This window comes from Cebus imitator, unplaced genomic scaffold (assembly GCF_001604975.1).
Source record: "Cebus imitator isolate Cc_AM_T3 unplaced genomic scaffold, Cebus_imitator-1.0 Scaffold39, whole genome shotgun sequence".
Classification (NCBI taxonomy): domain Eukaryota; kingdom Metazoa; phylum Chordata; class Mammalia; order Primates; family Cebidae; genus Cebus; species Cebus imitator.
In genome coordinates, this window is record NW_016107354.1 from 6984736 (window position 1) to 6996405 (window position 11670).

An 11670-nucleotide genomic window follows, 5' to 3' on the forward strand; every position below is an offset into this window, starting at 1 on the left:
AGGAAGGGAAGGAAGGAAGAAAAGGAAGGAAGGAAGGAAGAAAGGAAGGAAGGAAGGAAGGAAGGAAGGAAGAAAAGAAAAGAGAAAAGAAAAGAAAAGAAAGAAAAAGAAAGAAAGAAAGAAGGCAAGCAAGCAAGCAAGCAAGCAAGCAAGCAAGCAAGCAGGGGTAGACACTGGGAAATTAGTAAGAAACTACTGCAACTGACTTGAGTATAGCTTTGGTAATGATGAAAGTGCTCACATTCTAAATGTATTTTCAAGGTAGAGCTGACTGGAATTAGACTGAATGTGGAATGTATAAGATCTTTTACTTGAGATGTCAAGGATGGCTTTGGGGGTTTAGCCTAAGCAAATGGAGGACAAAGCCACCATTTATCAAAAAGGGAAGTAATGAGGTCAGGCTATTCATGTGTAAGGAAAGGAGTATATGAGATATCTCTGCACCTTCCTCTCAGTTTGCTCTGAACCTAATATTGCTCTTAAAAAATAAATTCTTAGGCCAGGCACAGTGGCTCATACCTGTAATCCCAGTACTTTGGGAGGCTGAGGCGGGCAGATCACCTAAGGTGAAGCATTCGAGACCAGCCTGACCAACATGGTGAAACCCCATTTCTACTAAAAATACAAAAATTAGCTGGGTGTGGTGGTACGCGCCTGTAATCCCAGCTACTTGGGAGGCTGAGGCAGGAGAATCGCTTGAACCTAGGAGGCGGAGGCTGCAATGAGCCAAGATTGCACCATTGCATTCCAGCCTGGGCAACAGAGCAAGATTCCATCTCAAAATAAATAAATAATAAATTCTTATAAAGAGAAAGGGAAGACGAATGGATGAATAGATATGAAATATTAAAAGTTCAGTTTTGTACATCTTAAATTTGAGATATTAATTAATCAGACATTCACATTAAGATGTCAAGTAATAGATATTTGAGTCTGGAGTTGTGGAAAAGGTTAAGGTTAGACATATAAATTTCAGAGTCAATCAGTATAAGGATATACTAAGATCACCTAGGAGTGAATAGAGAGAGAAAAGGTCCTAGAACTGAGCCCTGGAGATATTCTATTGTTTAGCAGTCAGGAAGATAAGGAAGAAGCCACAAACAAGAGTGAGACAGAGCAGCTAATAGAAATAAAGAAAGCAAGAAAGTGGTATCCCAGAGGCCAACTAAATATTTCAAAAAGAAAGACACGATCAACTATACAAAAAAATGCAGACAAGGTTGAGAAGAATAAAGACGTGGTGGGTGCAGTGGGTCACACCTGTAATCCTAACACTCTGGGAGGCCGAAGCAAGATCGTTTGAGCACAGGAGTTCAAGACCAGCCCAGGCAACATAGGGAAACCCTGTCTCTACAAAAAATATAAAAATTAGCTGGGCATGGTGGCATGTACCTGCAGTCTCAGCTGCCCAGGAGGCTGAAGTGGGAGGATTACCTGAGACCAGGGGGTTGAGACTGCAGTGATCTGTGATCACACCACTGCACTCCAGCCTGAGCAACAGTGACACCCTGTCATCCAACCATCCAACCAACCATCCATCCATCCATCCATCGATTAGGAACTAACTACTGAATTCAGGATCATGGAAGTCCAAATGATTGAAGTGGGTATATAAGAGAATTGGAAGAGAGGAAATTGAAGCAGCAAAACCACTCAACTTTCAGAAATTTTACTGCAAGGAGAATAGAGAAATGGTGTGGTTCCTGCAGGGCGGCAGGGCATTAATTTTTTTTTAAGATGGGTAACTCTCTTCTTCTTCATCTGCAATGATTTTCCTGGTGACCTCATCCTGTCTTACGGCTGCAAAATACCATTTACATTCCAATGACTCCCAAGTTTATTATCTCTAGCCTGAATACTCCATACAAAACTCCAGATTCTAGTAAACTCCAGTCTACTAGAGATATTCAATAAACATATTTGAATAAATGCATTTATATGCTGGTAAGAATGTACTAGTAGATAAAAACCTGGAAGCCATCCTGTACTCACACTCTTTCCTCTTCTCTCACATCTCATCACCTATCAAAATCTTTTCAATTTTATTTCCTAAATATTGTTAATCAGTTCTCTCCTTTTTAGCTTCTCCATGTTCTTTACCTTTCACTTGGACTACTACAAAAACCTTTTTAAATAGTCTCTCTGAAACCAATCCCAACCTGAAATCTAACTTCCACAATACAGCCAGAGTGATTTCAGAGCACAGGACTAAGCAATTCACCCAACCCACCCTAGGCTAAAAACAACTTAAGTGGCTAAAGCAGGAGTCAGCCAGCTTTTTCTGTAGTGGGCCAAAGAGTAACAGTTTATGTTTTGCAGAATATACGATCTCTGTTCCAACTACTCAACTCTAGTGCTGGAGCACAAACGTAAATGACAAGAGACAATATGTAAAAATAAAATGGGATGGGGCCAGGTGCAGTGGCTCACCCCTGTAATTCTAGCACTTTGGGAGGCCAAGGCGAGTGAATCACTTGAGGTCAGAAGTTCAAAACCACTCTGCCCAACATGGTGAGACCCTGTCTCTACCAAAAATAGAAAAATTAGTCAGTCATGGTGGCACACATCTGTAATCTCAGCTACTTGGGAGGCTGATGCCGGAGAATCACTTGAACCCAGGAGGCAGAGATTACAGTGAGCCAAGATCACATCACTGAATTCCAGCCTGGGTGACAGGATGAGAATCTGTCTCAAAAAAACAGAGGTGTGGTTTCGTTAATTTTCCTTTATTTACAAATTAGAAAGTAGAATGGATATGGTTTCCTGACCTAGCAGATAAAGCAAAATTCCTTAACATAGATGATAAGGATAATAATCACATAGCTATCTCCAATGTCATCTGCCAATCTACATTTCATACTTTGTACTCTATCACAGAATTGCTTATACTTCCATGTAACTATTACACCTATCTGCTTTTGTTTATATACCCTTCCGAATTTTCTTCTGGCTAACTCATACTGCATAAGACTTGGCTCAGGCAACACCCCTTCTAAGAGGCCTTCCTTGAACCCTCAAATTAGGTAAGGTGCCCTTCCTTGATCTCCCAAAGAACTCCAAGGCATACCTCTATAATACATTTTGCTATACTATATTGAAGTTTCGTTTAAATCCCTCACCACTAATTTTTAAGTTCCTGATAGGTGGGGACTAGCTCATTCATTTTCATAACTCTAGCATTCAGCACATAGTAAGCATCCAATAAATGCTTTTAGAATTGAACTGAAAGTTCTTCTTAGTAACAGAGCTGAAGTGACAATAAACATGTTAACTTCAGCATTACTGTAAATTTTTGAGGTAAGTTAGGTCCAAAAACAAAACATGAAACATCAGTGTCAAGAATGTTTGACAACAAACATCAATGTCAAGAATATTTTGGCTGGGCACAGTGGCTCATGCCTGTAATCCCAGTACTTTGGATGGTCAAAGCAGGCGGTTCACTTGACGTCAGGAGTTCAAGACCAGCCTGGCCAACAAGGTGAAACCCCATCTCTATTAAAAATGCAGCCTGGCCAACATGGTGAAACCCTATCTCTACTGAAAATACAAAAATTAGTCATGTGGTGGCACATGCCTGTAATCCCAGCTATTTAGGAGGCTGAGGCAGGAGAATTACTTGAACCAAGGAGGCAGAGGTTGCGGTGAGCCAAGATCATACCACTGTGCTCCAGCCTGGGCAACACAGGGAAACTCAGTCTCAAAAAAAAAAAAAGCCTTTAAGCTTTAATGACTGCCCTATTGGATTTCGGACTCGCATGGGGCCTACAGCCCGTTTGTTCTGGCAAATCTCTCCCATTTGGAATAGCTGTATTTACCCCATGCCTGTACCTCTCTTGTATCCAGGAAATAACTAACTTGCTTTTGATTTTACAGGCTTATAGATGGAAGGAATTTGCCTTGTCTCAGATGAGACTCTGGACTTGAACTTTTGGGTTAATGCTGGAATGAGTTAAGCTCTTGGGAGACTACTGGAAGGGCATAATTGTGTTTTGAAATGTTAGGTCATGAGATTTGGGAGTAGCCAGGGGCAAAATGATATGGTTTGGCTCTGTGTCATCCCCCCTCCCCCGACAAATCTCACCTTGAATTGTAATCCCCACATGTCAATGGCAGGACCAGATGGAGATAACTGAATCATGGGGGTGGTTTCCCCAATGTTGTTCTCATGATAGTGAGTTTTCATGAGATCTGATGGTTTTATAAGGGGCCCTGTTTGTTCAGCACTCATTCTCTCTCACTGCCCTATGAAGAGGTGCCTTCTTCCATGATTGTAAGTTTCCTGAGGCCCCCCCAGTCATGCTGAACTGTAAGTCAGTTAAACCCATTTTCTTTGTAAATTAAAAATATATATAGTTTTAAAAGTCATAAAATATTTAATCCAATGTCAACACTAGCATTTAAGAGAAAGAAGAAACAAAAATCTTTAAGTCATTATGCCAAAATGGGAATTAAAACTTACTTCAATTTGAAGAGCTAGTTCCACTTGGTTGTGATAAGAACCTAAGAGTTCTTCAACAGGGTGTCTGAAAGAAACAAGTTATTGTGGCTGAAGGATGCTACATGCAAAATGATTGTTTTAATCACCAAAATAAGTGTATTTGTATCCAAAAACAAAGTCTGAAAACCTGCAATTAATGATTTAGATTATATACCTTGTCATGACTTCTTTGTAAGGTTTTTCTATTTGATACAGGTATTTGTTTAAATCCACAGGAGTTTCATCATCTTCTGTCTAAACAAACACATATACACAAAAAAATCAAATCCAATCTTTGGTCTTTCTATTGTCTAAATATAGTTAAGTATATGATAAAAATCTCGAAACTACAGTGTTTTTCTGAGAACTGAAAATAAAATTCTATCAGAATTAAATATTATGTGTAACTGATTCAGAGAAAAAAAAAGTCAACATCCTGAAAAAAAAAAATGTTAAATAGAAAACATAAATGCTTTCAAGTCTAGTTTCAGATATATAAATAGCTTTTAGAGAAAAAACTACTTCTGTTCTATATATAGAGAACAGAGAGCTAAAAACACTTTTATGGCTGATAGCCAACTGAATATGGGGTAGAAAACAAATGGGGTAGAGGACATTTAATTTTCTGCATTATTTTTTCTAATGTTAATTTTCCCTCCACTCCCCGTCATGAACAAGGTACTCGTCTCTTCTACTCTAATTATACACTATGCAAATGTAATCAGTAACATCATTCCTGGTCGGGTGCAGTGGCTCATGCTTATAATCCCAGCACTTTGGGAGGCCGAGGAGGCCAAATCATTTGACGCCAGGAGTTTGAGACCAGCCCAGCCAACACACTGAAACCCAGTCTTTACTAAAAATACAAAAAAAAAAAAAATTAGCAGGATGGATTGGTGCATGCCTCTAGTTCCAGCTACTCCAGAGGCTGAGGCATGAGAATTGCTTGAGCTTGGGTGGCAAAGGTTGCAGTAAGCCAAGATCACACCATTGCACTCCAGCCTGGGCAACAGAGGGAAACTCTATCTCCAAAAAAAAGAAAAAAAAAAATCATTCCTTAAGAAATTGAAAAGAAATGTTACCAATGACTGCCAAAATGTACTAAATTTTGTGAAATAGTCTTGAAAGAAATTGAAAGAAAGAAATTGAAAGAAATTCTGCCTAACATAAAAGCAAAACTCAAGAAAACCAAGAAAAAAAGAAAGTAGACATCACTGATATTTCTCCATCAAAAATTCTACCAAATGAAGAATAACTTTCTTTTGAGATTAAAATTCAATTATAAGTTCATCAAGGGTTCAAACAGTAAAACAAAATGGCTAAATTTCCTGCATTCTATTTTGCTTTAACCTCAAAAAAAAAAAAAAAAGCACTGAAAGCATTGTTGTTTTTTAAAGAGCATCCACCTGCTGAAGTACTGAACTTTTAAAACAGAGAATTAGTTTTCATTTTGTGATGAATAATTTATTTTTCTCAGTTTGGTACAAAGGTCAATGTGGATTTTCTTTTCAACCCCAACCCATATTTAGTATTTAAAATTTTTCCTTCTTCCTCATTTTTCCTTGACTCACCCTCATGTTTTCATTCTTGTATAGCTATTACAAACCAAACTTAATTTCTCCACTTTGATTTTCAAATATGCCTCTACCTCTGAGGAGTATGTTACCTAAACCTCCGTGATTGAAAATCTCTCCTCATTTGCTAACAGGTTCCTGTTGAGGACGAGTTCATCACCCCATTCCAACCATGAAATCATGAAAAATGTACAAGTTGAAAATTGGCTAATTACCAGAATTATTCAGATTCAAACAAATGCAATTCGGTTATAAGTTACACACTTACTGTTCGGGCCAGATTTTGACACATTGCACTGTAGGTCAAGAGTTGTAGTCTAATTTCTGTGTCCCATTTTCGACAGTTTTGAATATGTTCATGACTTCCAAGGCAATGATTACTGTTAAAATATATTAATTATTCACTATTATTTTATTCAAATTAGAAATTATAAAGGTGAGGGTAAAATCGAAATTGCACCTGCATCAGAAATTAAAGAGAATGGTAAAATACAGAAACAGTTTTAAAATCAAGTGTGAGCATTTAAACAGAGAAATTATTCTGTACAAGAGTAAATGTAAAAAAGAAAGAAGATGAAGACAAAGATGCAGAAGGAAGTAAGAAAAATAGGGACAGGGCATTTCTAGAAGGCTAGGAGAATAAAATCTGTAAAACAACTAGACTAAATGCTAGATATAATAAATTACCTGGATAAGAAAAAGGTTCATATAATGATTATTTCAGGCAACTAAAAGGAAATCACAGCTAACTGCTGTGTATAAAGTAACAGTGCATGCTGCTATAATGATGTGACTATTGACTCTTTACAGAAAGAACGACCCATTATATCACTTATTAAGCAACTGCCTGCCATTCTTCTGTAAAAACTACAAGCTCCTTAAGGGAATACAATGTCTCACTTATCTCTGAAACCCCACCACTGTCTTAGACATGATATCTTAGACATTGTATATTTCAATACAAGTTTACTGATTCAATAAATCAATTCAATAGGACCCGATGTATTTCTGCATCATAAATTTAACTCGAAATTTTTCTAGATTAAACCATTAAAAATGAAATTTCCAAAGATGTTGCTCAGTAGTTAAATAAACTTACTTCTGCAGCACTTCCTCTTGACCGCAAACTTTCAAAACATAGCTGCCAACATCTACTTGATTCAAGTCATCATGTACCCAGCAAAGGGCTTGCATAATAATAATTTCTACGGTAGAACTCACTGTAAAAGAGTTAGTCATCATTCTTACTTGCTCATATGTACTTATTCAAGACTGTATTACTTATAATTTAAGACAGCACTATTCAATAGAAATGTAATGCAATCCACAAATGTAGGCCACATTTATAATTTCAAATTTTCTAATAGCCACGTTGAAAAAAGTAAATGGAAAAAGGTGAAACTAATTTTAATAATATGTTTTATTTAACCTAATACAGTTGGTCCTCTATATATGTGGGTTCTGCACCTGTGGATTCACCAATCATGGAAAAAAACATTTGAAAAGAAAAAAGGTGCATCTGTACCAAACATGTACACACTTTTTTCCTTGTCATTATTCCTTAAACAATAAAGGATAGCAAATATTTACATAGCATTTACATTGCATTAGGTATTATAACTAATTTAGAGATGATTTAAAGTATATGGGAGTATTACATATTGTATTCCTGTATCAAAACATCATGTTAATCCTTCTTTGATGCTTTAAAAAAAAGATCACCTGTACTCCATTTATATGTATACATATATATATATATATATATACACACACACACACACACATACACATACCATGTACCCATACAAGTGAAAATTTTAAAAATTAAACAAAAAACAAATACAGTACAGAGAAGGATGTGTATCGATTATATAATAATACTATGTCTTTTATATCATGGATTTGAGCATCTTTGCATTTTGGTATCTGAAGGAGGTCCTGGAACCAATCCCCCACAGATGATATTTAGCAGTATCTAGCAAACAGTGATTTAAAATAAATTATAAGAAAAAGATTCACCATTTTAAATGTTTGACATTTGCCTGGTAAATTTTCCAATGAAAAATAAAAATACAGCAGGTAAGCTATATTTTTTAGACGGGGTCTAACTGTCACCTTCACTGCAGTGAGCAAAGATCAAGCCACTGCACTCTAGCCTGGATGGCAAAGTGAGAAGAGTGAGACTCTCTCAAACAACAACAACAAGAAAAACCCACAAAACTTTTCCTTTAACAACTAAAAGAATAATTGTTACAGTTAACTCATGTTTTTCTGTTTCAGATTTATATTTTTTCAAAGGGCCTTCAAAAGTACAAAGCAGGAAAGAATGTATCTGAATATTAGACACATTCCTAGCTATAACCAATAAAAAAAAAAAAGGCATAATTCTTAGGCCAAAGTACAGTAGAAATACAGGATCTCATTCCTCAGTTGGAATCCCATTAAGATTACATACATTATGAAACACAATAAACTCTGCAAGGAAATAAAATTAGTTTTTAAAACTAAGAAAACATTTCCTATAGACTTAGACATCTCTAGAGAGGATACCCATACCAAGTTTGGAAGAAAGAATTAAACCAAAAGAGAATTATCTTCTCCTTAGAGAAACTTAGCAAGACATCTGGAATTTCAATTTCACTGACAGCTCTTTAGAAGCAAACATGCTTCCTGTTATAAAATGAAGGAGAAAAATAAAAAATTAGATTGTAATGAGCTTTTCTATCTAATGCTTCTGGGTCCTGGGCCAAGAGCCACTGATTAACAAAAGTTACTCAGCACTTTTCAGAGAATTATGTATTTATAAAGGAAACCTGTTTCCCCATTAGTTCTAACCAGAAAACTATCCATATGAACACCAGAAAGACACATGATAACAAAATTGGTTTATTAAAAGAATGATAATATTGATATTTTAAACATTTCCCCAACAGAGCAAAACAAGAGGCTTGGGGAACTATAAACCTACCATCGCATGTAAAAGTAACTGGTAGCTGAAATCCTTCAATTTCAATGGAGACCTTCACACTAGCATTTTCTCCACATGTGTTTCTTTGCAGTGTAACTGGACTTAACAAATAGCCTGGATTTGTGCGGTGACTGGTAAATGGAAATTTGGTCTTCAATCTGTTCACAAGAAAGAAGTTAAATTCTTTTTTAGAAAGCTTCATCTGAGGGCTCTTAACAAGGCTTTACATGTTTACAGCCACTCAGTTCTGTGTTTGTCCAACTCTAAAGCAGCTCATGAACTGCAATGAATGAACTCCTGTTGAAACTCCAAATACCAGCATTTTCCTTTTAAATAAAAGAAACCCAAGGAAAAGGAAGAGATTACTGCCAGGATCTCTTTGGTAACATTATCAACGCCACCCAAGCACATGCTTGGATGAACGGCATTAAATGAGGTCTTCTGCTTCAAATTTTTTTGCCACAGAGTATAATTACACAAAATGGTACCTTTTAAATTATTGTATAGGCAATGTAGACCTAAAACTGTGATGGTCAAAAGGATAAAACGTTTGTTGTCTTAAAAATTTTTTTCTTCTAAGGACCTTTTTCCTACAAATGTTATTTTTGGCTGCTAGATGATGAACAAAATATAGACAATGGTTTTTTACAATGCTACAAGGCCTTTCTTCCCGCAAAGTGATTTCTAAAACTTAGGGAATTGAAAGAACTGACTGTGAAGGTATTCATAGGAGCAACACAGTTTAAAATTAAATACATGAATGTGGTGTATTGTTCATCTCCAGCCAGCAATGCTGTTATCATAAGACAAAACGAGATCTGATAACTTCTTTACGCTTGTGAGCTCTTTTAACTGACTTTTTTCTAGAGGTTAGAAGACAGGTGCCAGTCTTCTCATCTGCTTTTCACAGGGCGATGAATAGAATGAATGCTAGAAGTATTGTATATTTGCTTCTCTAGAGATTAAAATAATTAAGCCACAGAAGTAGAATAAAATAGCTTGAGCTGACAGAAAAAGGCTCTGGAGAGGTAGCAAATGTAACCATTAGTTCACAGCCTCTAGAGCCAGACTACCTTTGTTTGAATCCTGACTATACTACTTATTAGCTGTGTGAACATACGAAAGTTATTAAATTTCCTTGTTGCTTCAGTTTTTTCTTCTATAATCTGGGGGTAATGCTACCATTTATCTGATAGGGCTGTTATGAGAATTATGTGAATTTAGTTTACAAAGCATTTAGAACAGTGCCTAGTACATGGTAAGTGCTTTAACTTTGTCAAACAGATGAGTTAGTGAAGGAATAAATCTGGTTTTTGCACAGAAATCTCAAGCAACACAAAGGATCCAAAATTAAAAATATAATACACCTTTTCTTAGACTCAGGTATTCCTTTATAGCAATACAAACACTAAGACAGATGCTCACATCAAATCATGAAATTAATTGTATGAAATGTTAGAGAATGTTTTTATATCTAAGCAAGCTTTCAATTTTCAGAAACCCTTAAGGATGACAAAAGAAAAAGCAGAAATTCTTGATGATAGCTCAGACAAGAAGTTATTAGACAAAAATCCCAGTGATAAAACTTAGCTTTGTTTGAGGAGGAAAAATTTCAGTGATAAAACTTAGCTTTGTTTGAGGAACTTAGCTTTACAAAAGTAAAAGCAGAAATTCTTGATGATAGCTCAGACAAGAATTTATTAGACAAAAATTCCAGTGATAAAACTTAGCTTTGCATTTCCGTTTCTTAAAATAAGTCCTTTCTTTTACACAACAATGTGAACGTAATTATGTCACCGAATTGTACGCTTAAAAACAGTTAAAATGGTAAATTTTGTTATGTATATTTTGTCACCATTTTAAAAATGTTTTTATAATGAGTCCTTTTTGTATTTACTTGGTACCATGGAAGACACCAGGTCCAGAAAATATACTAATTTCCTTTTTCTGTAAAATTGACTTTCTAATCTCATGGTTTGTCTGCTTTATAAAAATTGCCAAAAAACAAAAAACACCTAAGAGGTAACATTCCTTACAATTGAGGTTTTTTTTGTAAGAAAATGTTTAAACATGCAAAATCAAATTAAATTATTAAATGAAAAACTGCTGTCTGAGTAAATTATTAACTTTAAATAAGACCAGATAAGGTATTTTTATGGATCCTCTAAGCCACACACAGTTTGGTGTTCTTAAGTAACTACCTATAAAGAGTATTTTTTTTTTTAACTCTAATTTTTATTTTCTCTAAAATTTCTATTTTCCTAACACTCAAATAAAAGTCTTTATCTGTTTAATATGGCTCTGCAGTTCAGGAAATTCAGTATGTCTATGCAGAAACAAAAATCCTTTATGGAGCCAAGTGTAGTGGCTCACACCTGTAATCCTAGAATTTTGGGAGGCCAAGGCAGGTGGATCACAAGGTCAGGAGTTTGAGACCAGCCTGACCAATATGGTGAAATCCCATCTCTACTAAAAATACAAAAAATTAGCTGGGCATGGTAGTGTGCTCATTTAATCCCAGCTACTCAGGACGCTGAGGGAGGAGAATCACTTGAACCCGCGAGGCAGAGGTTGCAGTGAGCCAGGATTACACCACCATACTCCAGCCTGGGAGAGGGAGTGAAACTCTGTCTCGAAAAATTGAAAAAAAA

At 36.0% G+C, this 11670-nt stretch overlaps 1 protein-coding gene across 1 annotated transcript in view; it reads right to left on the bottom strand.

Annotated features, from left to right (window-relative positions):
* PIK3C2A (phosphatidylinositol-4-phosphate 3-kinase catalytic subunit type 2 alpha) overlaps nt 1–11670 on the bottom strand; it is a 123183-nt gene that overhangs the window by 57002 nt on the left and 54511 nt on the right. Inside the window, 5 exon segments of the mRNA XM_017525800.2 lie at nt 4460–4523; nt 4653–4732; nt 6320–6431; nt 7151–7271; nt 9020–9177. Coding sequence (XP_017381289.1) covers nt 4460–4523; nt 4653–4732; nt 6320–6431; nt 7151–7271; nt 9020–9177 — 535 coding nt within the window.